The 26,940-nt window shown below is 50.3% G+C and overlaps 1 protein-coding gene across 2 annotated transcripts in view; it reads left to right on the top strand.

The window, feature by feature from the left end:
* TTC28 (tetratricopeptide repeat domain 28) overlaps nucleotides 1-10,489 on the top strand; it is a 724,018-nt gene extending 713,529 nt beyond the window's left edge. For both annotated transcript variants that reach the window (XM_055146863.1, XM_055146864.1), the window contains 2 exons: nucleotides 3,071-3,178; nucleotides 4,269-10,489. In XM_055146863.1, coding sequence (XP_055002838.1) covers nucleotides 3,071-3,178; nucleotides 4,269-5,848 — 1,688 coding nt within the window. In that variant the 3' untranslated portion in view covers nucleotides 5,849-10,489. The remainder of the gene's footprint in view (nucleotides 1-3,070; nucleotides 3,179-4,268) is intronic.
* Nucleotides 10,490-26,940: the final 16,451 nt, after the last annotated feature.

Here is a 26,940-nt window from a genome sequence, read left to right as displayed (position 1 = left end):
ACTCCCACCCCAGTGCTCCCTGGGGTGCTCAGGGGGACCCTGCGGTGGTGGGGATCAAACTCGGGCCCCCAGAGTCCAAAGTATGGGCCAAAGCCATTAAGCTATCTCTCCACAGCCCCTCATTTGTCTTTATAGGAAAAGGGAAACAGGGGGGTCAAAAAGCCCCCAAGGACTCTGAAGTACCTGCGGATTAGGTAACTGGCTTCCTTGCTCAGTGGAGATTTCAGATGCTCGGTTTCGTTTAAACTCAGTGAGTTTCCACCCAAGTCAACTCAGGAATGGAGGCAGGAGAGAAGCCAGGCCCACACCGGGGCGACTCTTCACACCCCCAGCTAGCTGTGGGCGGACCAGGGTGGGGACTCAGGTGGATCAGCGGATGAAGCTACAGCCTTTCTTGACGATGGATAAGGCTCTTCCTCACAGGCCCACCAGAGACTCCCCGGCTTGGGGATGATGGAGGTGGTCTCCTCGCCTGAGGATTCCAAGTTCAGACAAGTACAGGGCTGACGGCGCACAGGACCCAGAAACCAACCCCTCTGTCAGGAAACCCAGTGCTGGGGCACTGGTGTCTCGTGCTGGGAGTGTGGAGATCTTCCTCAGCGCCGGGCAGTTTCCCCGACTCTGCCTCTTGTCAACTCATTGTCCCAGACCACAGATCCTGAAGTCTCTGGACTGCGCGGCCGCATATGAACTCAGACTGGGCAGTCGTGGCTGGCTCCCCACCGTGTTGTCTCACCTCCCCATGGGCTGTCCCTGATCTCAGGGTTCTGTTCCGCTGGAGCAATTGAGCCTGTTGTTTGTTGAGGTAAAACACGGCAGTTTCTGGGGCTAGAGCGATAGCACAGCGGGTAGGGTTTGCCTTGCACGCGGCCGACCTGGGTTCAATTCCCAGCATCCCATAGGGTCCCCTGAGCACTGTCAGGAGTAATTCCTGAGTGCAGAGCGAGGACTAACCCCTGAGCATCACTGAGTGTGACCCAAAAAGCAATAATAATAATAATAATAATAATAATAATAATAATAATAATAAAAAGCAGGACGGTTTCCACCTGAAACAGGATGTTTAATAGCTACCAAGCGCTGAGTTCTCTGAGGCCTTCGTGTTGCTTTCCAAAACTTTATTTTCAAGATGGTGCAAAAGGAAAACGTCTCATAGCAACCGGAACGCTAAGTGGCTCCTGAGCTAACCCAGCTCCCAAAGGAAATGATGGCGCCTCAGCCCAGAGTCAGGACCTCTGAGCGAGAAGTCACAGACAGACACACAGACAGGGCTCTCCATGGGCTAAGTCACTCTCTTGAAAGGTGCAGCCCACTGTGCTGTGTTTGACGCCTCTCCCCTCCTCCCCCCTCCCCTGCACTCTGAGCGGCTGTGAGCCAGGAAGGACCCATCAGAGGCACCTGTCCCCGGGGAGAGTCTGCATCGGCTGAGGGGGCAGCGTGGGGACTCTCAGCCTTAAGTCCGAGCTTGGTGATGCCCACCTGTTGGGTGCAGCCAATCATTCTGGCATCTGCATCCGGTGTCTCCCTCCTGGGCACTTCCCTGGGAGAAGGACCAGGTGCCGCATCTCTGAACGGGCCTGAGTGCCGTGTCAACAGCTCATTAGCCAGTCTGCTGCCCTTTGTGGCGCTCTCTTCATCTCATTAGAACTGGGCTGGGAGCAGCGGCCCCCCCCCCCCCCCGGGCTTGGCAGAGCCCGTGGCGCCCCAGCAGGGAGGGCCAGCTGGGGAAGGAGGCTCTGCATGGCAGAGAGCGGGCCTGGCACACTCACCGCCGCCCCCCTCCCTTTCTCCACCACCCCCTCCCCCAGCCCTGTAGACCCTGGCCAGGCCCAGTGCAGAAGGAGAGGAACGGTCTTTTTTTTTTTTTTTTCAATGTAGACAAAAGCCACAACTGTTGATACAATTCTAGAGTTGAAAGTGATTAATGAAAAAGCTCCAGTATTAAAATCGATATGTTCAAATAAGTTGCTGTGAAAATTGCTCCATCTCATCCTGGGGTTTGCTAAGTCCTTGTTTAAGGGTTTATTAAGCTGTTTGTTGCTAGTCGAGCCTTCTGTGTTATTGTCTTTTGTTGAGTTTAGTGGGCTTCTATGTTACTTTCCCATCTAATTTGCTGTGCCCCCACTGGAATCTCAGCATGGAGGAATTATGGTGCGATGGTTGATATGGAAGTGGCTGTGGGAAGTGGGCAGGGCTTCCAGAAGTACAGGGAGGGGTGGGGGAGGTAGCCCCCCCCAACTCCAAGAAGACCCCACAGTTCTTGAGAAGACACCAAGGTACCTGAAAATTGTCGCAGTCTAGTGTATAGTGGACCAGAGCAATAGCACAGCACGTAGGGTGTTCGCCTTGCACAGGGCCGACCCAGGTTCGATTCCTCCGTCCCTCTCGGAGAGCCTGTCCAGCAACCAAGAGTATCCTGCCTGCACCGCAGAGCAGGGCAAGCTCCCTGTGGCGTATTCCATATGCCAGAAACAGTAACAAGTCTCACAATGGAGACTTTGGAGCAAATTGATTAACAAGGGGATGACAGTGCTACAGTGTTTCTGCAGAGTGTTAGTAAAGTGACGGAGTTGGGCCCTTGGCGTGGCTGCAGTGGTGGGGGATGGGTGCGGCTGGCTGCTGGGGCTTTGGCACGGTGGGAATTCCACTCACCCCGGAGGGGCCAGTCTTGTCCTGGACTGTGGTCTTTAACATGCTGACACCGACACTGCCAATCTATGTGAATTAGGCCACATTAGAGTGTGGGCCGGGTCGTAGACTCAGGTGGCAACGTGTTCAGTACATTTCTAGGAATGACTGGAGCAGAGAACAAGAGGGAAATGAGCCCTCCTGACTTCTGAGAACTGGGTAGGAAGTCGGAAAGCTGACGCCGGGGACAGGGGAGAGCCAGGCTGAGAGGGCCAGACCCGGCAGTGTCTGTCCCTTGACTAACCACGCACACATTGGGGGGGAGGAGGGGGTGGCAGGTGGGCGAGCCTGCTGCGGGGGTCCAGGAGACGGTGGGAGGAGGTTCTTCGGGATGACAGATCTTCCCCGAGGAAGCAGCTGTCCGTTTCCTTTGTTCCTCCAGGATTTGATCTCTGCGAAGTGGGTCAGGAGGAAGTAATACTGAAAACCGGGAAACAGGCCAACCGCCGCACCATGCACTTTGCGCTCCAGTCCTTGCTCGCTCTGTTCGGTAAGAGCCTCTGCCCCGCAGTCTGCACGGTGCCCACCCCCCCATGCCCCCCTCCCCAGGCACTGCACAAGCCTGTGTCATCTGGGGAGGTGGGAAACGTGGAGGAACATTTTAGTGTGCCTGGGTGAGGGGCTCTTCAAGTCACACGGTGTCACTGTGGCTGCAGGAACCCAAAGTGCTCACTCTCACCAGGGAGAGGCAGTTCAAATCCAGGCCGGGTTCCAGGTGACATCTTGCCTAGCGCGAGGAAGCACATCAGCACAGAGCAAGGGATGGGACAGGAAGTGAGAGGTGGCAGCAGAGCAGACTGCAGGGTGGCAGGGTGTGGCTGTGTGGGCAGAGCCCGGGGTTCTCTGAGGCAGTGTTGCCTGAGGTGTGGGGACACAACCCTGGGAGTCGAGATCCCGTTTGGGGGAAACAGCAAACAGAATGACCGTGATGAACCCATCGTTGCGATCCTGAGTGTGGCAGAGGGAGGGGGTCCAAAATCCTTTGTGGACACGTTTAGAAAATAGCCATCAGGCAGCCGGGCACCCTAGTCGGGGTCTGGATAGAGCTGGTTGAGCTGTGTCCGGTCTGAGGGAAGTGGATTCTGCTTCTGGGCATAAAAGTTCCGAGGCCACCGGGAGGCGGGAGGGGCAGGCGGCGGCGGGCCCTGGCCTTGGCACGGGCAAGCTCTGTAAGAGCAGGGGCGAAGGAAAGCCGGGGAGAAAGGCTAAGTCGGGGAGAGAAGCACTGCAGAGAGAAAGACCAGGAACGTCGGTGGGGTGGATAAAGATGCGGCTTCAGGCTCTGAACATCAAGACTGACCAGGGGCACGGGGCCCCGTTGGGAGGAGGTCAACACCGCCCGTGGGTTAGGGAGCAGCGTGGAGCTTTGGGGTGCTCGGGAGGCAGCGTGGATGCTCCAGGCTGTCTGGGGCCCCTGTGCACGCTTGCTCCGTGTTTCTCGGCTTCCGAGCTGACCTCGGCTTGTGTCCGGACTGCAGCGGAGTGGTGGCCGCTGGTGCGCTGCGGGTCAGCCACCCAGACCACCGCCGGCGCCTTATAACCGGCCCCCTGGGGCCCTTGCTTCCCCCCCCCCACCGCAGATTCCACCGAGCTGCCCAAACGCCTCAGCCTGGACAGCTCCTCGTCGCTCGAGTCCCTGGCCTCGGCGCAGTCGGTGTCCAACGCGCTGCCCCTGGGCTACCAGCACCCGCCCTTCTCCCCGACGGCCGCCGACAGCATCGCCTCGGACGCCATCTCCGTGTACAGCCTCAGCTCCATCGCCTCGTCCATGAGCTTCGTGTCCAAGGCCGAGGGGGCAGCGGCGGCGGCGGCGGCGGCGGCCGAGGCGGCGGGGGCGGGGGTCGCGGCGCGGGCGACCCTGGGCGCCTACCCGCAGCGGGCCACGCTGCCGCGCAGCCAGACGTCCCCGCACGCGCGGCCGGCGGGCGGCGCCAGGGACGACGACGAGTACCAGGGCTTCTCCATCATCAGCACCGAGCCGCTGGCGGCCTACGCGGACGGCCGGGCCGGGCCGGGGGCAGCGGCGGGGGCGGGGGTCGCGGGGGCGGCGGGGGCGGCGCGCAGATTCTCCCCCGACGCCGCCGCCCCGCGGGGCCGCCTCCCGGCGTCGGTCAGCTCCAAGGGCAGCGTGAGCACGCCCAACTCGCCCGTGCGCATGATGACGCTCATCCCCAGCCCCAACTCGCCCTTCCAGAAGGTGGGCAAGCTGGCCAGCTCGGACACGGGCGAGTCGGACCAGTCGAGCACGGAGACGGACAGCACCGTCAAGTCGCAGGAGGACGGCCCGGGCGGCGGCGCGCTGGACCCGCAGGAGCTGGCGCAGAGGATCCTGGAGGAGACGCAGAGCCACCTGCTGGCCGTCGAGCGGCTGCAGCGCGGCGGCGCGCCCGAGCCCAGCCCCGGCCCGGCCCCCGCCGCCTCCGTCTTCCGCGCGTCCGAGACCAGCGCCTTCAGCCGGCCGGGCGCGCCCCCGCCCCCGCCGCCGCCGCCGCCGCCGGCCGCGCCCGCGCCCGCGCCCGTGCCCGCGCCCGCGCGCCCGCGCCCGCCCGCGCGCAGCTCGTCGCTCCCCCAGGCGGGCGGCGCCGCGTCGGGGAGCAGCAGCCCCGGCCACGCCGCGGACGCGCCCGCGGGCCCCGGCGGCTCGCAGGCGGCGTCGCCCCTCTTCAAGCTCAAGTACCCCAGCTCGCCCTACAGCGCGCACATCGCCGCCTCGCCGCGCGGCGCCTCGCCCGCCGGCAGCGCCCCGTCGCCCGCGCTCTCCTACGCGTCGTCGTCGGCCGGCTCGGCGCGCTCCAGCCCCGCGCCCGCGCCGCGCGCCGCCGCCGCCGACCCCAAGGTGCAGGCCGTGCACGACCTCAAGATGTTCGCGCAGGCCGCGCCGCGCGCCGCCCCCGGCACGCTCACGGCGCGGCGCGACGTGCTCAGCCTGCTCAACCTGTCCCCGCGCCACCGCAAGAAGGACGGCGGCGGCGGCGACCGGCTGGAGCTGCGCGAGCTGCCGCCCGCCCGCGGCGACGCGCCCGCCAACGGCCACTGGGAGACGCCCGCGCGCGCCGCCGGCCCGCCCGCCGCCGGCCCCCCGCGCCCGCTGCGCCTGCCCGCCGCCAACGGCTACAAGTTCCTGTCGGCCGGCAGGTTCTTCCCGTCCTCCAAGTGCTAGGGCCGCGCGCGCGCGCACACACACACACACACGCACATACACACACGCACACGCGCGCGCGCACCACCCCTCACACACGCCACCACACACACACACACGCGCGCGCACCACTCCTCACACAAGCCACCACACACACACACGCGCACCACCCCTCACACGCCACCACACATACACACGCGACGACACACACACATGCCACCACACACACACTCCACCACACACTCCACCACACACTCACTACCACACACACACACACTCCACCACACACACATTCCACCACACACCACACACACGCCACCCCACACACACGCTCAAAGGCCACTCCACACGCCACCCACACACACGCGCGCACACACACATATACACATGCCACCCTCTACACACTCCACCATACACACACGCCACTGTCGCACACACACACCACCACACACACCACCCCACACACAGGCGCGGCACCACACACGCGCACACATGCCACCACACATACACATATGCTACCCCTGCACCACCCACGCGCACACATGCCACCACACACATACACACATGCTACCCCTGCACCACACACACACACACACACACACACACACACACACTCACTCACACTCCCCACCGCTGACCAGGACTTCTGTGGGCTTGGTTCTGGAGGCCCACGGACGGACGAGTCGCCACCCTTCACCAAATGTTTACCTTTGAACTCCCCGGCTTCTCATCTTCGACGTGATTCTGCCAGAGGAATTTTTATATTCTATATCTATATACATGCGAACGTGGTCGTGGTTCCGGGGTGGGAAGAGGAAAGGGAGCACATATTTTGCTAAGAGGTATATATGCAATACCTTTTATACACAAATACAACAGAGCTTTTTTTTTTTTCCCTTCAAGGCTTCAGGTGCTGGTTTTGGGGGTGGGGTATATACAGTTTCTCTACGTTGGATTCCACATGCAAAGCAAGCGTTACATTAGCCAAATACAGAATATTTTTTTTTAAATGCCAAATGATTTGTAATGAAATTCTAGCGATTTGGGGTGTGTGACATTGACAATTAGCAGGGACAAATGCAATAATTCTGGTCATTGAGACCAGGTTTCCATCGTGAACGCTGCTCCTCCATCGAGCTCTTGACAAAATGTCCTTTGGGCACCCCTGTCAACCAAACTTGAATTTTCTTAAAAAAAAAAAAAAATTTTACATACCGTCTTATCCAGGCATTTTAGAACTATGCAATTGTGATTTGAAATGCAACTTTGTGCTTTTAAAACATTACAGACCTTTTTTGTACGTGGAGAAGCCACTTGGTTTTATTATCAACAGTACTTTGCATTTATAGTTCTTATTTTTAAAAGCTCAAAAAGGTTTTTTAAAGTGTCAAATTTTGAATAGTCATCAATAAGTATTCAGTTTGGACTGGGGGAAGGAGTGGAGAGTTCTCAGTTTCCTTATAAGCAAAAGAAAAGAAAAGAAAAGAAAAAGAAAATCATCTCATGGCAAACTAAATCATCCGGAATCTCGCCTTCCAGCTCCTGCTCCCTTTATCAGCTGCTTCACGTTACTCTCCTTTTCCAACTCTCGGCCTCTCAAACCCCTTCTGTCTAATGCCGTAGTCTGGGCCCCCTCACGCCTGCCATCTGAGGGACAAGCTCCTCCTGCCAGAGGATTTGTTGTTCTGAGCCAGAGAAGCGGGACCTTCTGTTGGGATTGTGTCTGGGTTACTGCCAGAGAGGGATAGAACCATCCCTGAAAATGTCCCAGGAGACAAAGGAGGACTTTTCCTGCAGCTGCGGCACTGGACAGAGACCGTAGCCCAACTGGGATGAGATGAGACCATAGACAGGGGTAACTTAATTTATTTTAATAAAATACTGAGAACCACCTTAGTAGTAGGTTGCGTTGGCAAATGTCAGCCTATATTCCAAAGTATTCTATAATGGAAATCCCACCATCCTTCCTGAGAGGATGTCTCTGTGTCTCTCTCTCTCAAAGGTGAGAGCCACTGGGCAGGGTCCCCTACAATCCAGGCTGGACACAAGGGCCTGATGGAGGGACCACTAACATCAAGAGCCCTGGCGAAAGCTTAGAATCTACGTAGATTCACACTTTTGAATCAAACAGTTACCAAGTGCACCCCAGTTTCCCACCCACACCTCTTCCTCGCTGTAGTCTGAAAATAGGAAATGTTAAGACTTACCCTGTTGGGGGCTGGAGCAATAGCACAGCGGGTAGGTCGTTTGCCTTGCACACGGCCGACCCGGGTTCGATCCCCAGCATCCCATGTGGTCCCCTGAGCACCGCCAGGGGTAATTCCTGAGTGCAGAGCCAGGAGTAACTCCTGAGCAACGCTGGGTGCGACCCAAAAAGCAAAAAAGAAAAAAAAAAGAGACTTACCCCATTTGTGATGCTTTCCAGAGCTGTATGGCAGAAGGTTTCAGCCCTGTTGACTCAAGGAAACGATAAAACTGTCCCACTCTCACCATGATCCCAACACTGGAAAAGACAAGCGACAATAAGGCTAAGGAGGAAACAAAATAAATGGTAATAAAAGTGAGCCAACGTCCCAGCACTGTGCATTTAGATAACAAAATCAGGTCCTCAAAAACAATGGAAAATGAACCTCACGGTACATTTCTGAATCTGTCTGTCATTAGGCTGTTCCGTTCTCGGCCTTCTTCCCAAGTGCCAAAGAGCCCTGGAGGAAAGGCTGAGGGTCCGACTACTCCGTCTCACAAGATGAGGGGGAGGCCCTTGGCCCACTCCAGCACCTGTCCGCCACCCAGATCGCTGTCCACGGTGACCTCACCAGTCAGAGGGCTCGTGGACCCTCACCTGGTTTTAGTTCTATGTGCATTGTTGTTTCAGGTTTCGTTGCAAAGTTTGATGGTGGCATATGTGATTATTATTATTATTATTATTATTTTTGTCCTAGACACAAGCTTCAGAGAAGGGAAAACCAAGCTGATGAAAGAATGGGACCAATTTAAAAATCACTGTAGGATCACCCCTCATTTAGATTTGCTGTCAGTCTTCGTGCTTTCTAAAAATGAATGTAAAATCAAAGTAGCTACTGAAAACTATATGTCTAAGATGACATGGCACTCGGATTTTTAGCTACTGAAAACAGTTATCTGTCTAGATGACATGGCACTCGGATTTTTTTTTTTTTTTTTTGCATAGGTCAAGGCTGACAAACTACATCTCCACTGGCATCAATCTGGCTAGTGGCCTGGCTTTTAACGGCCACAAGCTAAGAATGGATCTTACATGTTTAAATAGTCACACGAGAAGAATATAATAGTCTTGATTTGGCCTCAACCCACGAGGCCCAAAAGTCTCTAGTACAGGTGATAGAAAACTCTGTTCAAATAATATTTTCGTTTCATCTAGGGAAACTTAGTGTCGCTGCATTGAATGAAATGAATTGGCGTGGATGGGAACCCTGAGCCACGCAGACAAAAGCCAACAGCCCCCTCCTGGCCCCTGTCTCTGCCCCACTCGGAAATAGTCAACAGATGTGGGTGGCTTTACAAACGGGGCCAGAGATAACAGTACCAGGGTTTAGCTGCTTGCCTTGCACATTGCCAAGCCCAGTTCCATCCCCCGCAACACATATGGTCCCCTGAGCACAGCCAGGAGTGACCACTAAGCACAGAGCCAGGAGTAAGCCCTGAGCACTGCTGCCAGGTGTGGCACATTTCCCCTTCCCCAACCCACCTCAAATTTACAATTTTTTTTCCCCTCAAAATATACAGATGGCATGGAATACATTTGACTTTCGGTGCAGAAAACTTGAATGTCCTGTTCCATTAAAGGCAAATACACTTATACCAGCAATGAAATCTTTTAGAAAGAACGGTATTGTCCACAAAGTATGGCAGTAAACTCTCTCTCTGCCTCTCTCCCTCTCTGTCTCTCTCCCTCTTTGTTTCTCTCCTTCTTTTATTCTCATCCGTGAACTCTACTGCTGTCCCGATTTCATCCCAGTCAAACCCCAAGACAAAAATGAGCTACTAAAATAAACACTTTGATCCACACTGGATCGAGTAGGATGACATGGTTTTTTCGCTACCACCCCAGGTGTTAAAACTCCATGGTCCACGCTGATCCTTGCTGGGTCTTGGGGGGAGACGGTGCCCAACACACTGTCCATCCCTGCTCTCCGCTGGTCCACTGTGCCCGCCCGGTCCTGCCACCTCCCGCCACAGGCAAACTGTCCGTTTCGGTTCAGGCTGGAAAACAAACCCCCTTCGACCATGCTCTGGGTTGCCCTTAGCAAGTGGGCAGAAAAGTGAAAACTGTCTCATTTTCAGCACCTATCTTGTTGTTTTATTTAAGATGATTGTATATGTGGTTTGTGAGTCGGGCCCTTGTTGATGCCAGAGCCTGCCAAGATGTCCCAGGCGAGGATGCCTGCGGCCACCTCGCCCCGCCTCAGCCCTTCCCCCGTGGCACCCATGCCCCCGAATGCAGCGTGAGCCAGCTTTGGCCTCCACGGACTCTTTTTGTAAATTATACTTTCCAGATGGCATTAAACTTTTTATATTATGAAATTTACCCTGTAAAAAGAACTTCATATTTTTATTGAGATTGCTAAGGCACTTGGCCTTCCTTTGTGATTTCGGTGTCTATTAAAGCATGGATTCCCTCAGTTTTAAGCGGCCTACTTGACTCATTTTTCTACCCGCATGCCATACTGTCTAGGTATCTTTACATTGAGCATTCGTGAGAGGTTATTTCCGTCTGTGCTTTTAGCCTCTAAAATACAGTAGGGCCTCCATTCCCACAGAAGGATGCAAGAGAAGGGGCATCCGCACATGAATGAGCCCTGAGCATCTCCAGGTGTGGCCCAAAAAGCAAAATAAAGGAAATGCATGGTGGCAGCAGCCTGGGCACATCAGCCCCATTGTGGGGTGGGGAACCACAAATCTCAGTGCTCTGAGCATTTGGGGGTCCTGGCTGGAGGATCAGAACAATCGAGTCATGTAAGTGCTGAGACCCCCAAAATCTCCCTATTACCTAAGGAAGATTTTGGGGGTCTTTCAAGGAAATGTGAGAAAGAAGGAAAACTATCCTACATGTAAAGGACCGAAAGGCATAAAGGAATAGTGAACATGGAATTAGATAAATGGGACTTTGTTAAAATAATATTGAAAAGAAGGTTCTCATTTGGACAGCAACAAAAAACTGAAATGCAATAATCCAGTCATACACAAAATGAGGACTGGAGAGATAGTACAGCAGGTAGGGCGTTTGCCTTGCATGCGGCCAACCTGGATTCGATTCCCAGCATTACATATGGTCCCCCAAGCACCACCAGGAGTAATTTCTGAGTGCAGAGTCAGGAGTGACCCCTGTGCATCACCAGGTGTGATTCCCCCCCCCAAAAAAAAAGAAGAAGAAGATTGATAGATGAAAACAGGCCATACTTTCTTTTTAAAACTATACATGTACATATCTACTGTATACATCTATATTAAAAGACAACATATAAGTAGAGGGACTGGAGCGATAGCACAGCAAGTAGGGCATTTGCCTTGCACTCAGCCGACCCAGGTTCGATTCCCAGCATCCCATATGATCCCCTGAGCACCGCTAGGAGTTAATTCCTGAGTGCATGAGCCAGTAGTAACCCCTGTGCATCCCCAGGTGTGACCCAAACAGCCAAAAAAAAAAAAGACAATATATAAGTAGAATAAAACAATATTTCAAAGTAAATATATATAATTCAGTGGTAAAGCACATACTTTGCCTGTATAAGACCTTGGGTTTGATCCCTGTTAGCAAAACAAACAAAAATTATATGCTGTTTGAGTCGGGTGGGGGAGGCTATGAAAACATAAGGGACATTTGAATAGTTGACAGTAAAAAGATCAGCAAAGAGCTATTGCAAGCACCAAGAACAAAGATCAGTTGTCTTATTTTTGAAAGACAAGCAGAAAGACAAAATTCTAAATTGTCAAAGCGTTAGTCTTGTAGCTTCAAAATCCATCAGGTCAAAACTGGGAGAACTACCAGTGTGGAAAACCACACTATCAAGAGGAGAGATTTTGCGCTCTCCTCTGAATGTGAGTCAGACAACTGAACAAATGGATTTCTGGCGGCTAGTTCGGTCCCAGTCTCCCGGAGTAGATCTGTATTCTTCAAAGCACCATGGACTCAATCATGCACACAGTTCATGCATCGGGCCACACAGAAAGGCTCTATCTCATCTAGCACATTGCCACACCTACGGCACAAATAAAACAGCTCACTCAGCATAGGTAACAAGAAGGTAACTAAAAAGTCACCAATCCCTCAGCTATTTCAACTTTGTTTGTTTATTTTGGGGGGATACACCCGGTGGCGCTCAGGAGTTACTCCGGGTTCTAAACTCAGGAATTACTCCTGGCAGTGCTCAGGGGACCATATGGAATTCCAGGGATGAACCCTCATTGACCACATGCAAGGCACATGCCCTGCTCACTGTATTCTCTCTCCGGTCCCCTCTTAGCTATTTTAAGATGCATTAAACAGCTTACAAACCACTGAAGAATTTGTAATACAAATAAAACGAAAAAAATATCACATAGAAAAATAGATGACTCCAGAGCCACCTTGGGGGTTCTTGTGGTTCTGGCGTTCTTTATGACAGAAACGCTTCTTATTCATTCTATTCAAGTTTGTTCAGTGGACCACAATCTTTCTGACCTAATAAAACATTCACTGCTATTTACATGCTACTTTTAGAACTATACACACATTATGGTAGTTTAGAATGAAAGTGCTGTGGGTCAGACAGCTCAATACCGTTGAGTCATCAGTCCCAGTGGGCTGCGTATTTGCTGGTCCCCCGAAAGGTTGCTCCACCATAAAAGGAGAAGAAAATGAAAGGTCCGTTTCATTGATGAACCTACATTTAAAAAAAATAACTTTTTTTTTAATTCTGAAAAATATCCTGGTCATCCTCTGTATTTTTAAAACTAAAAAAACACAGACTGTTGGGGCTGGAGCAATAGCACAGCCGGTAGGGCATTTGCCTTGCACGCAGCCGACCCGGGTTCAATTCCCAGCATCCCATATGGTCCCCTGAGCACCGCCAGGGGTGACTCCTGAGTGCAGAGCCAGGAGTAACCCCTGTGCATCGCCGGGTGTGACCCAAAAACCAAAAAAAAAAAAAAAAAAAACACAGACTGTAAATGAGTCTGTGTATTCTACTCCTGGGGAATGTTTGCTGATGAGCACAGAGATGGCATCTCAGAGGGGTTGGCGCCTGGTCCTGAGGCAGCCTCCATCCATCCATGTGGAAAGGCAGTGAGCACTACGCTACAAGAACAGCATGACCCTGAACAGCAAAACTAGACAGGCCAGATTTTCTGGGTGACGGTGTCATTAGACAAGAAGCCAATCTATGATATGCCTAAGAACATGAAATATGTATGTTAACATGAAGCAAGCCCACATGGTTCCAGCGAAGAAGGCATCATGTTAGAACGGTGCCTTGTTACCACTGCTCAGTTAGAAATTCTCTGTAGTGCCAAGATGTCTATAGACCCCATCCAATGAGAGATACAGAATTTAAAAAAAAAAAAAAAAAAAAGATGTCCGTGCCACATTCTTGCAATCCTTATGACCTCCCAAAGGACTATTTGTGTTCTCTAGAATTGCCAAAGACTTTGCATTATCCAATTTTGTAAGAATCACTTTGCTGGAGGCTTCCCCGGAAGGAGAGAGGAGAGCTCTTAAGGAAGATCTGATTATGTTCTCAAGGACCTCACCGTGATGGCCAGCACAGAGCAAGAAACACTGCTTTTAGTTACTCAACTGCTTATTTAATTTAGGGGGGAGGGGGGGAGTGATTTTCTTTTGTTTTGGGGCCACAAACGGCATTGCTCAGGGATCCGACCCACGTCGACTGCATGAAAGGAAAGCGCCTTACTTGCTATACTATTGCTCTGGCCCCTAATTGTATTTTCTGATTTTGGGGGCCACACCTTGCCATGCTCAGGGCTTATTCTTGGCTCTGTGCTCAGGGGTCAGTCTGAGCTGTACTCGGGGACCATATGCCTTGCCAGGGATTGATAAACTAGGGTTTATCTTGTGCAAGTCCAATGCCTTTGCCCCTTACTATCTCTTGGTCCTGCTTCTTCTTTTTTTTTTTTTTTTACTTTTTGGGTCTCACCCGGCGATGCACAGGGGTTACTCCTGGCTTTGCACTCAGGAGTTATTCCTGGCGGTGCTCAGGGGACCATATGGGATGCTGGGGATCGAACCCGGGTCGGCCGCGTGCAAGGCAAACGCCCTATCCACTGTGCTATCGCTCCAGCCCTTGGTCCTGCTTCTTGAGGTTGGTATGCTAATACTTTATTTATATATTCATTCTGCTCAGTGGCTTTTAACCTCAGACTTCCTGGAAAGGGTCTGCAGTATGGTATCAGTATGGTATTCTCAACTTAAAAACTTTCTTCAACTTTTCCAATGAGTATGCATGCTTACAGCCTCTAATAATACTAAATAATGGCAAACAGCAGGGAACTGACAGCTAATGCGGCATGCACCCCAGCAAATGGAGCCAGAACATCTGGATCCAGATATATTAAAGGGACATGTTGGCATTAAGGAAACATTTTGCCTCTCAAATGAATTTGCATCCAATCTCTTGATATTTATTAAAGTTGCGACAATTGTGCATTTGGGCTTCAGGGAACAATAATAGCCTTAAATATACAAATATTCTTAATACCTTTATATTAAATAAAAAGTTTTCAAATGCTAGAAGAACATTAAATCCAAGCAGTAGAAGTCAAAATCTACTCATGTATTTAATTGGGCTTGTCAAATGAATTCATTCTGATCCCTTGGGCAGCCTTTTGCCAGGAGTGGACTTCTTCCCCCCACCACCACCACATACACACACACACACACACACACACACACACATACAGAGTTTTGATTTTTGAACCAAAATGCAGAAGTCAAACAAAACTGAGATATCACTAAGAACAAAAACAAAATCGAGGCTTGTACTCTCAAAATTCTCTACGCAGATATGTATTCAAACTCTGCTGGGGTAAGGAGAATGGAGTCAATTGCAGTAACAACGAAGAAAATGTAAACGATATTGAAAAGATAAATGAAACGTGTGCACTTCACCAGGTGTGCCACCTTCTCTCCCTATGACATGCAGAGCTTGAGATAAGGGAACGCCAAGCTCTGCGCTCCAGCCTGGCCTGAGCAGTGCCTGGACCTGGGCCTGTCGGAGGTACCAGGTGATGCCCTGGAGGAGCTCTGCCATTCCAGACTCCAAACTCTGCTCTTCTGGCGGCTGTAGAGGCCAGAGTAGGGCCAAGGTAGCAAGGTCAGTCGACAGAGGGGAAGGTCAGGATCAGAAGAAAAAGAAAAAGGCCCCGCAGTTCATTCCTCTTCCTCTTCTTCTTCCTCTTCCTCTTCTTCTTCTTTCTCTTCTTCTTCCTCTTCCTCTTCTTCCTCTTCTTCTCCTTCTTCTCCTTCTTCCTCTTCTTCCTCTTCTTCTCCTTCTTCTCCTTCTTCCTCTTCTTCCTCTTCCTCTTCTTCCTCTTCTTCTTCTTCCTCTTCTTCTTCTCCTTCCTCTTCTTCTCCTTCTCCTTCTTCCTCTTCTTCCTCTTCTTCCTCTTCTTCCCCTTCTTCCTCTTCTTCCCCTTCTTCTCCTTCTTCTCCTTCTTCCTCTTCTTCTTCTTCTTCTTCTTCTTCTTCTTCTTCTTCTTCTTCTTCTTCTTCTTCTTCTTCTTCTTCTTCTTCTTCTTCTTCTTCTTCTTCTTCTTCTTCTCCTCTTCCTCCTCCTCCTCTTCCTCCTTCTCCTCTTCCTCCTTCTCCTTCTTCTTCTTTGTTTTGCTTTTTCAACCACACTTGGCAATGCTCGGGGGTTACGGGTTACTCCTGGCTCTGCACTCAGGAACTATTCCTAGCAGTTTTCAGGGACCCATATGGGATGCCAGGGATTGACCTGGGTGAGCCATGCACGAGGCAAAAACCCTACCCTCTGTACTATTGCTCCAAACCCCCTTTCTGTTTGTTTGTTTGGGGGGGCACACCTCGAAGGGCTCAGAGCTTACTCCTGGCTCTGCACTCAGGGATCATTCCTGGAAGGCTTTGGGGACCATCTGGGATGCTGGGACTTGAAGGCAGGTTGGCCGTGTGCAAGGCAAGCGCCCTGCCCCACTGTCCTATAGCTCCAACCCCCATTTCTTTTCGCATGGTTCAATCTGTGATACCTTGAATAGATCAGGTTTTTGTGGCATGGACCTGGAGGGAATGCTCCCAAAGTAACCATGTGACCTGAGGTCAGAGTGAGCCCACAGTTTCAGACCAGAGAAATGAAAACAAAAACTCGGGGTGAGCGGAGAAACGGGCGGCAGAGAAAGGAGAAAAGAAAAGAGGGTAAGTCTCCAGAGAGCCCAGGAAGGCCAGTGTGCGACCTGCTCTCCAGTTCTACTCTTGGTTTCCTTGCATCCGGCCCAACCGGGTTTGATTCTTGGTACCCCGGGTGGTTCCCTGAGCCCTGCCAGGAGTGATTCCTGAGAGCAGAGTCAGGAGAAAGCCTGGAACACTGCCACTGTAACCCCAAAACAAAATAAAAAGAAAGTATATATTCAAATTAATGTTTTTGTGTTCTGGTGATAGATGTCACTGTAGCACTGTAGCACTGTCGTCCCGTTGTTCATCGATTTGCTCAAGCAGGCACCAATAACGTCTCCATTGTGAGACTTGTTGTTACTGGTTTTGGCATATCGAATATGCTATGGGGAGCTTGCCAGGCTCTGCCGTGCGGGCGGGATACTCTCGGTAGCTTGCCGGGCTCTCTGAGAGGGACGGAGGAATCAAATCTGGGTCGGCCGCGTGTAAAGCAAATGCCCTACCCGCTGTGCTATAGATGTCACAAAGTAAAATTGATGGATCATAGGAGAGCTCTACTTTTAGTCTCTTGAGAAGAGATTAAAATTCATACTGTTTTCCACGGATGTTGAAGCAGATGACATTTCCACAGAGAGTGCATGAGGGTTCCTTTTTCTGCAGCCTCCCGTTTATTTTTATCTTTAAAATATTTTTTATAATTTTAAAATTTTATTTTCATAAAGTTGTTCACAATAATTGATTACATTCAATATTTCAACACCAATCCTACCACTAGTACACCTTCCCACCGCCATTATTTCGAAGTTTCCCATCACCACTCAAGCCTGCCCCACAGATAATTTATGCCAGATAATTTATATTCTGTATTCATTGCTTTGTTTTGGGCTGGAGCAATAGCACAGCGGGTAGGGTGTTTGCCTTGCGTGTGGCCAACCCGGGTTCGATTCCTCCATCCTTCTCGGAGAGCCCAGCAGGCTACCGAGAGTATCCCGCCCATACAGCAGAGCCTGCAAGCTCCCCGTGGCATATTTGATATGCCAGAAACAGTAACAACAAGCCTCACAATGGAGACGTTACTGGTGCCCACTCAAGCAAATCGATGAGCAATGGGATGACAGTGATACAGAGACAGTGATTGTTATGAACAGTATAAGATGTCTGTAAGGGTCCATCTCACAGTGATTCAACAAAAAAGGTGAAAAAAGTATGAGATAAAGCTTCTGTGCTTGCTCCTAGGACAGCAAAAATTTAAATAATTGAGGAGCAGAGCCGTCCCTGCAGGAGCTGCTCAGTTACGACATTCGTTTGTGGGTCGCTGAATCATGGCTTTAATGTGCTTAAATGGCACCTGGAAGCAATTTGTGGGCATGACTGCCAGGACCCCAGAAGGGCAGGGAAATGGGAAGGCCTTCCGCTTATTTTTATTTTTTATTTTTTAATTTTTTATTAATTAATTAATTAATTTATTTTGCTTTTTGGCTCACACCCAGCGATGCTCAGGGGTCACTCCTGGCTCTGCACTCAGGAATTACCTTTGGCTGTGCTCAGGGGACCCTATGGGATGCTGGGAATCGAACCTGGGTCGGCCGCGTGCAAGGCAAACGCCCTACCCGCTGTGCTATCACTCCAGCCCTTCCGCTTATTTTTAACACAGGTGTGAGGTGAGGTGGTATGTCACTGTCATTTTCATTTGCACTTCCTTGATTCACAGTGATGATGAGCACTTTTCTTTCTTATTATCTGCTGACTCCTAGTATCCTCTTGGAGACACTAGCCAGCTCTTTGATGGGATTTTGTTTTCCTGGTTTTGGGTTTTTTGGGGTTTTTTTGGTTTTGGTTTTGTTTGCAGTTTCTTTGGATGGATGCTTTGTGGGGAGCAGAGGCTGTCCCTGGTGACACTCAGGATATACTCCTGGCTCTGTGCCAGGAGAGCTCCACCAAGAGCTCAGGGGACCGAGGGTGCTGGGGATCAACCCTGGGCCTCCCACATGCAAAGCTGTTGGTCGGCTGACCTCGCCCTCTGGCCCAAGGATGTGTTTGGGTTTTGTCGCTGAGCTTCGTGAATGCGTTAGAAAACTCCTGTCTTAATTCCTTGTCGAGTGTATGGTATATATTTCACGGTACCCGTCGTTTCTTTTCTCGTGCCGAAACCTTTTCATTTGATGTGGTTCCATTTGTTTATTTCAGCGAGTTTTCTTGACCTGTGGAGCCAAATAACGAAGACACCTTTGAAGTTCAGTAGCGTGTGGAGATCTGCCTGTTCCCGCCTGGGGTTCAGATCTAACAAGAAGGACTTGAATCTGTTTTTGAAGTAACCTCTGGATAGGTTGTGAGATGGGAGATCAAATTTTTTTCTTCTTTTCTTTTCTTTTCTTTTTTTTTTTTACACTTTGCACATGGCTAGCCAGCTTTCCCCACACTTTCTTAAATAAGACAAACACAAAATATTAACTGTGAGGGAAATTATCTTTCGAGCAACAAATATCATCTGAAATGCTCTCCCTCCTCTTTTCCTCTGCAAAAAGCATGAGGTGGTCCTAAGCAAGGCTGGCGAGTGCAAGGCAGGAGAAGAGAGTCAAACCGGGGGTGGGGAGGGGAGACTAAGGGGGTGGGGTGGGGGAGGGGAACCATAACACATGGGATGGTGGCTCAGGAGTCAGAGCACAGGCTGGGCAAGAAAGATGCCCGTCCCCATGGAAGAACGGTGATCCTGGCCCTACATGGGGTGTCATACCTGAGTGGGTAAGGGAAGCATCTCGCCAGGCAAGTAGTAATGGCAGGAACAATGAGGACACATCACATACGGTGACTCAAATGTAAAAGGAATCAAGCCTGTCACTCTTTTAGAGGAGTATCACTGTAGCACTGTCATCCCGTTGTCCATTGATTTACTCCAGCGGGTGCCAGTAACATGTCCATTTATCCCAGCCCTGAGATTTTAGCAGCCTCTCCCTACTCGTCTTTCCCAACATATTGGAGGCTCTTTCAGGGTCAGGGGAATGAAACCCATTATTGTTACTGGTTTTGGCATATCGAATACACCACGGGTAGCTTATCAGGCTCTGCCATGTGGGCGGGATACTCTCAGAAGCTTGCTGGGCTCTCTGAGAGGTGTGTGTGTGTGCGTGTGTGTGTGTGTGTGTGTGTGTATACATATATATATATATATATATATTTTATATATATATATTTCCCTCTGATTTGTTGCCTACTGTCTGAATCCCATCAAATATGGTGTGGTGATTATGGAAAATGGGTAGGAAGAGAGAGAGAAGTACAAACGAAAAACTAGAGGGGGTGGAGCAATAGCACAGCTGGTAGGGCGTTTGCCTTGCACACGGCCAACCCAGGTTCGATTCCCAGTATCCCATATGGTTCCTGATGCACCACCAGGAGTAATTCCTGAGTGGAGAGCCAGGAGTAACCCCTGAGCATTGCCAGGTGTGACCCAAAAAGAAAAAAAAATACCAAACAGACAAACAGAAAGCTGTAATAAATCCTACACACTGTTGGACGTGAACAGTATGTAGGATTTGTAGTATTGGTACAAATCAGTGCTTTTCACCTATCAAGTGATCATTCAGCCAACTGAAACTGATGTAGGCAGGTAGACTAGGGAAGCCCCCCTTTACCCCCGCTCCCCCCATATTACGTCAATGAGATTTCTGTGAAGTAACAAGGCCACCAGTGCTAAGTTTGGCCCACCTTGTAGATACAGAAAGCAAGACCTACTAAGACCTTCTCCAGCAGCCCACCCTGAGGGGAACAGGGCCCCTCCCTACAAAAAGGGCTGAAGGAAATTACTCAAGAACCCTCAATTCCTTCTTTTATTTTTTTGTGTCACACCCGGAGATGCTCAGGGGTTACTCCTGGCTCTGCACTCGGGAATGACTCCTGGCGGTGCTCAGGGGGCCATATGGGATGCTGGGAATCGAACCTGGGTTAGCCGAGTGCAAGGCAAACGCCCTACCCGCTGTGCTATGGCTCCAGCCCCTCAATTCCTTCTTTGAATCTGATTAACCCTCAGCTAGTCCAGAACAGAGAAGGTTGGACCCACCCACCCTCCGACAGCCAATCCAGCAGGAACAAAGGTCAAGAACTGGAGCTTTCAAAGAGTATCATCTGCCACTCCCAACTCTACGCCCTTAGCAACTACCTTGGCAAATGGCTCTTATCTAGCTAGAAAGCCCCATGTGGGGGAGGGTTGGAGAAACCCTTAAACAACGAAAAGGTGCACATGTGCTCCCTGAGCCCAAGTGCTGCTGGCACTCACATGGCCAAGCACATGTGGTACCAGAACACATGTATTATTCCCATCTCCCCTCTTTTTTTTTAATTAAAAAATTATTTATTTTTTTATTTTTTTATTGAATCACCATGTGGAAAGTTACAAAGCTTTCAGGCTCAAGTCTCAGTTACACAATGCTCAAACACCCATCCCTTCACCAGTGCACATATTCCACCACTAAGAACCACAGTAAACCTCCCCCCACCCCCCAAACCCCCCAGCCCCCCACCCCGCTTGTGTAGCTGATAAATTTCACTTTACTTTCTCTTTACTTTGATTACATTCAATATTTCAACAAAAAAACTCACTATTATTGTTTGGAGTTTCCCCCCCAAAGTCGGACCTGCTGGAAAGGAAGCATCTGAAGCGTGTACTTTCATGCTTTTATATCTAGTGCTGGGGGCTCTCTCCACCTTTGGAGAAGCCTGCATTCTCTCGAACACTTGACTCTCGCTTTCTCTGCCTCTCTCCTTCCTGTATCACCGTCATCATCACTGTCATCCCTTTGCTCATCGATTTGCTCGAGCGGGCACCAGTAACATCTCCATTGTAAGACTTGTTGTTACTGTTTCGAAAATATCGAATACGCCACAGGGAGCTGACCAGGCTAAAGCCCTTCCTAAAACACTCCAAATAAAATCTGTTTTACTTCACTGTGTCTACTCCTGAAATTCTTTTCTGAGAGGCGAGATAAGGACCTGGATGTCCTGGGTAAGGCCTAAGACGGACTTTCTTTTCCTGCAAAGAGCAATTCCTCACTCCGACCTGAGTCCGTGGATCCCTGAGAAATTGGGAGAATATCAATCAATTCCCATGCCGAGAAGACCAACGAGGGGCCAGCTATGGCTTGACAGCTACCCCTTGGGGCTGGTGGGGCTATGGGGGTACTTTTTCAGCCCTAGCCTTCTCAGACGCCCTCGGGGTGGCAGAGGTGAATTGGGAGAGTGACCCGTTTCTCTCCTCTCTACCTCACATGTGCCACCCATGGGGCCACCTATTTCAAAAACAAATGTTCAGATATATTCCGCAGCTCTGTCAGGGAGGTCCTGGCAGAAGCAATACCTTGAACACTATGAAGACACCAAATATTCAGATCTTGATATCTAAATCTTTGTCTCTCTTTGAAAGAATAAGGCCTTCTCATCAAAATGATCCCAGGGCTGAGATAGCTCATTAGATAGTACAAAGGGAACCTTTGCAACACGTCAAAAGTGCACAGATAACATTAGAAAGAATTTAGAAAGGCTGGAGAGTTAGTACAGAGGGTAAGGCACTTGCTTTGAACTCACCCAACCAGAATTTGGCATCCCACAAGGTCCCGCAAGCACCGCCAAGAGCAGTCCCTGAGAGCAGAGCCTGAAGTAAGCCCTGAGCATCCCTGGGTGTGGCTCCAAAAGCAAACAAACAAAAATTGAAAGAGAGCCTACAGGCTAAATCAGGTGATTTCAACATCCAAATAAACAATGCTAGTTACTAAAGAGCTAGTACAGTGGGTCAATCCTTTGCTTTGAAGAGACTAGGGCCCCTAAGGGCTGGAGTGATAGCACAGCCGGTAGGGCGTTTGCCTTGCACACGGTCGACCCGGGTTCGATTCCCAGCATCCCATGTGCCCCCCACCCCCAGCACCGCCAGGAGTAACCCTGAGTGCAAAGCCAGGAGTAACCCCTGAGCATCGCTGGTGTGACTCAAAAAGAAAAAAATAAAAAGAGACTAGGGTCCTATCTCTGGCATCACATATGGCCCCAGAGCAGCACAAGAAGTAAGCCCTGAGCACCAAGCACCACCAGGGTTTACAACACGAAACAACTGTAGCACTGTCTTCCCGTTGTTCAACGATTTGCTCGAGTGGGCGCTAGTAACGTCTCCATTCGGCCCTGTCGCGTACTAGTGTAGCCCATGGCGTCTGCTCACTCCAGGAATACAAAGTGAGACTTGTTGTTACTGTTTTTGGCATAGCGAATACACCACGAGTAGCTTGCCAGACTCTGCCGTGCAAGCGGGATACTCTCAGTAGCTTGCCAGGCTCTCCGAGAGGGACAGAGGAATCGAACCTGGGCCTGCTGTGTGCAAGGCAAATGCCCTACCCGCTGTGCTATCGCTCCAACCCAAAACAAAACAAAACAAACAAAACAAAAGTGAAACACCATGCACACACACAAAGCCAAAATCAGTGGTGCTCGTAAGGATTAGAATCCACTGCATAAAACCAGAATCGGAGTCCTTGCTGATACAAATCAAAAAGAATGAATAAGGAACCAGAATTCCCATCTGTAAGGTTTATTTGGGTCCTACTGTGTTTTGTGTTTCTAGTCTGGGTCCACAGAAGTCCGCTCGCTGCTCAGGGGATCATGGAGGGACCTAACCTGGGGGTCCCACACAGCCAGCGTGGGCTTCAGAAATGAGCCCACTCCCCGGCTCTCTGCGTCTTACAGAGGGTTTTCCACATTGCGCCTTATCATCTATCATGTTTTTTCTCTTAAAATTTATGAAAACTAACTGTTGCTTTGGGTTTTTTTTTTTTTTTGGCTTTTTGGGGTCAAACCTGGCGATACTCAGGGGTTACTCCTGGCTCTGCACTCAGGAATTACTCCTGGTGGTGCATGAGGGACCCTATGGGATGCCATGGCTCGAACCCGGGTCAGCCACGTGCAAGGCAAAATGCCCTCCCTGCTGGACTGTCACTGAGCCCTGCTAACTTCTGTTTGAATATCCTTATTCTTCCTGTTCTGTGGTCCGTGCCATGTCAAGTGAGTCCTGCTCATTTAGGATTCTGCCTTGCTACTTCGCATCACTCTTGCTTATTGGTTTGGGACTGAACTTTGGACACTGTAGGGTGCCAGCTTTGGGGTGAGACGAAGGGTATCCCTTTAAAAATCTGTTGTTGGTTGTTTGTTTATTTGCCCCTGTGACATGGTTAAGTTACCTAGAAACAGCTGTAGTTTTTGGGTTGTTTTTTTTTTTTGAGTCTTTGGGGGTCTGTTCTCAAGCAGTGCAGGAAGGCTACTAACTTCATCTGGAATCTAAATTACTAATAAAGTCAGTAGTTAAGTAACTAATACAGCTTTAAGATGTCTTGAATAAATGTACGGGAGCCATCGCAAACGAGCACGAACTCGTAATGGGCTATTTATCATGCAGTTGTAGACAGTTGCATATCTTCCATTTCATCAGAGAAAAGGAGCTTGCCAAGCAAAAAGAAAAAAAATTGTACTTTTAACCAGGAGTCATTCATGCACACACACATGAAAGGAGTGAAGAGAATAAAAGAACATTCTGGATCCTACAGTTTCCTCTCAGAGGAAATAAGTTATAATAAGGTCCCTGTTCCTTTTCTACTCCTAGGGCAAAAACAACTATTTGAGAATTTTAAAACTTTTAAGCTGACTGTATCAGCTCAAGAACAGTTATTTTTATTTTAATCTTTGAAAAATATTCATGAAAGCAGTTTTGAGCAACAGGGTTCTAAAAATGCCAAAGATTTCACACCTGAATGAGCAGGTGGTGGGATAGCTTTAGGGAACTACCCCGAACCCCCAACCGTCTCTACTCTTTCCTGCCTCAGATCCCCAAACACACACATTGCACATGTGACTTCTCAAACTGTCAGAATACACAGAAGAATGTTGTGGTTTCTACAGAAATTTTTGTTTGTTTGTTTCTGTTAGGTTTTTTTTGTTTGTTTGTTTGTTTTGTTTCCTTTGTGATACATCCCGAACACAAAGAAGCATCTGGCATTTAGCATATTCTTTTCTGAAAAATAAGTGGGAAACAATGGCTTTTTTTTTCCCCCCTTTCAAAATGTGCAATCAAAGTCTTCTTTGAGAGAAAATTCTAGTGCCAGAGGATCTGCATAATGCATTCAACAAATCTCGAAGCCCTGTTTTTAAACATGCATCAATTTGGATATTCTTGTTGCAATAATAATACGTGCAGAACTACTTTGTCACAGTTGCTTCAGCTTCCAAAGGGTTTAGAAAAGCTCGAAATAAAAAGAGAGAATAAAATCGGTCCCAAACAAAAAGATAAAGGGAAAGCTGACTGGCAACACACCTGCCCTTCGAGCAAACGCCTGAGCACTAGAGAATCTGAGTCCAGCACAGGCCCACCTGGTCCCAGTGTGTTCCCATGACCCAGACCCAGTGTCACATCCAAGGGTGTGGTTTCTGGCTCGCCCCAACCAAGTGGGTGCATCATCACAACAGCAAAAAAAAAAAGAAAAGAGAAAATGACAACAGTAATGTCAGGTGACGAGGAGGAGGGCGAAGGAGGAAGTTAAGCTCAGTGGTGTGGCCCACGATGGTGGATATGGCCAGCCATGCTTGCTGTAACCATGGCAGGTAGAGAGGGACCAGTAGTAGCCTTAGGCTTAAGAGTTATGGGGCTGGAGCAATCGCACATCGGGCAGGGCATTTGCTTGCACGCCACTGACCCGGGTTCATTTCCCAGCATCCCATATGATCCCCCAAGTACCACCAGGGGTAAATTCCTGAGTGCATGAGCCAGGAGTAGCCCCTGTATATCACTCGGTGTGATTCCCCCACCCCCCCCCAAAAAAGTTATGTAGGGGCTGGAGCCATAGTACAGCAGGGAGAGCATTTGCTTTGCACGTGGCTGACCCCCATTCGATCCCCAGCATCCCATATGGTCCCCTGAGCACTATCACTATGGCTATCACTATCATCCCGTTGATGTCGTTTTGTTCAAGTGGGCCCAGGAACGTCTCCATTCGTCCTAGCCCTGAGATTCTAGCAGCCTCTCTACTTGTCTTTCCCAACAGTGCGGCATTAGAGGCTCTTTCAGGTCAGGGGAATGAAACCCATCGTTGTTACTGTATTTGGCATATGAATACACCACGGAGAGCTTGCCAGACTCTCCTGTGCAGGCAGAATACTCTCGGTAGCTTGCCAGGTTCTCCGAGAGGGAGAACTGGGCTATAAGATGTTCCGGAGTTTAGTTTTACAGTCTCTGGATGTTGGCCGTTGATGGGATTACACGGCACTGTGGGAGAGGGGAGGAGGGGAGGGAGGGCAGTTTGTGGGTGTGACCACCTAGCTACTGGAAAATGGGGGATCTGGGTGGAAGAGGCCCAGTCCCGATCTGAGCAGGCTTGGAGATCTCAGCTCCAGGTCCCGCACACCTGGGTTCCTCTGCCGGTTTCTTTTTTTTTTTTTCTCTTTTTTTTTTCTTTCTTTTTTTTTTTCTGCCGGTTTCTTCGTACGTGCGGCTCATCCAGGTGTGTGGAGAGTGGCCTTGAGCATGGCCGTGGCTGGGTTCCGGAGGTCTTTGGCTACCGGGGCTCTGTCCCCAAGCCTCTGCTCAGGGTGGGGAGGGAGACTCAACCCACCCCCTCCGAGGGCCCCCGGTGAAGACAGCCAGGCGCGGGGGCAAGAGACTCTGCCCTGAGCACTGCCAGCAATAATTCCTGAGGTCGGAACCAGGAGTTACCCCTGAACATGGCCAGGTGTGGCCCAGAGATGAAAGGTTTTTCATGCACATAATTATAATATTACAACCATCACCAGTAACCCCTGAGCATCGCCAGGTGTGACCCATAAAGTCAGAAAAAGAGAGAGCGCTACCCATTCTCTTCAATTGAAGAAGGGAGGACGGGTCCTTGGGGTCCTTGGGGTCCTTGGGAGGGGGGTGTACACTGGTGATGGTTTTGGTGTTGGATTATGTGCATGAAAAACCTTTCATCTTCTGGGCAACAGCTGGCGATGCTCAGGGGTAACTCCTGGCTCTGCACTCAGGAATTATTCCTGGCGATGCTCTGAGGACCATATGGGGTGCCGGGAATTGAACTGGGGCCAGGCCACATGCAAGGTAAGTGTCTTACCTTTTGTACTATGTCTCCAGCCCCTCCCAAAGCCATTATTAATAACGTTGTAAATATAAACTACAGAATCTCAATTAAAAAAATTTTTTAAGAAGGTTGATTGGGGAGGGGAGGGGAAGCGAGGAGGAGGCTTAATGGTTGATTTGTTCTGTTTCTTTTTTGAAAGGTAACGGGCCAAATAAATTCAGGATAGTCACTAGTTGTAGTGCACTGTGGTCTGATGACTCACAAAGCTCCCCGGAGTCCTCCCCAAGGGCACCCGCAAATGGGAAGGACAGCGAAGGATGGTGCTTCCCTCACCGAGAAACTATTTTTAATAGGGGCCACACACATCAGTTCCCCGGGGGCCACACCTGGAGGTCCTGGGGATGAGGACAGGGCACTCGCCGTTAGGGACCATCTTGCACTGCTAGATGTGTATTCTACCACTGCCCCTCGCCCCTGAAACGCTTTTGCTGCTCCCTGGTGGGTGCGTTCCATGCTGCTGAGACTCCCCCGTCGGCAGTTCTGGGATCCTGTCAGCCACCCCTGCCTGGCATAAGGAACGTTCAAGGGACTCTTCCAACAAAGAAGCCACCGAGCCCTTCATGTTTCTCTGTCAATTTCTC

Source organism: Sorex araneus, chromosome 9 (assembly GCF_027595985.1).
Source record: "Sorex araneus isolate mSorAra2 chromosome 9, mSorAra2.pri, whole genome shotgun sequence".
Taxonomy (NCBI): Eukaryota; Metazoa; Chordata; class Mammalia; order Eulipotyphla; family Soricidae; genus Sorex; species Sorex araneus.
This window is presented reverse-complemented; position numbering and strand designations above follow the sequence as displayed.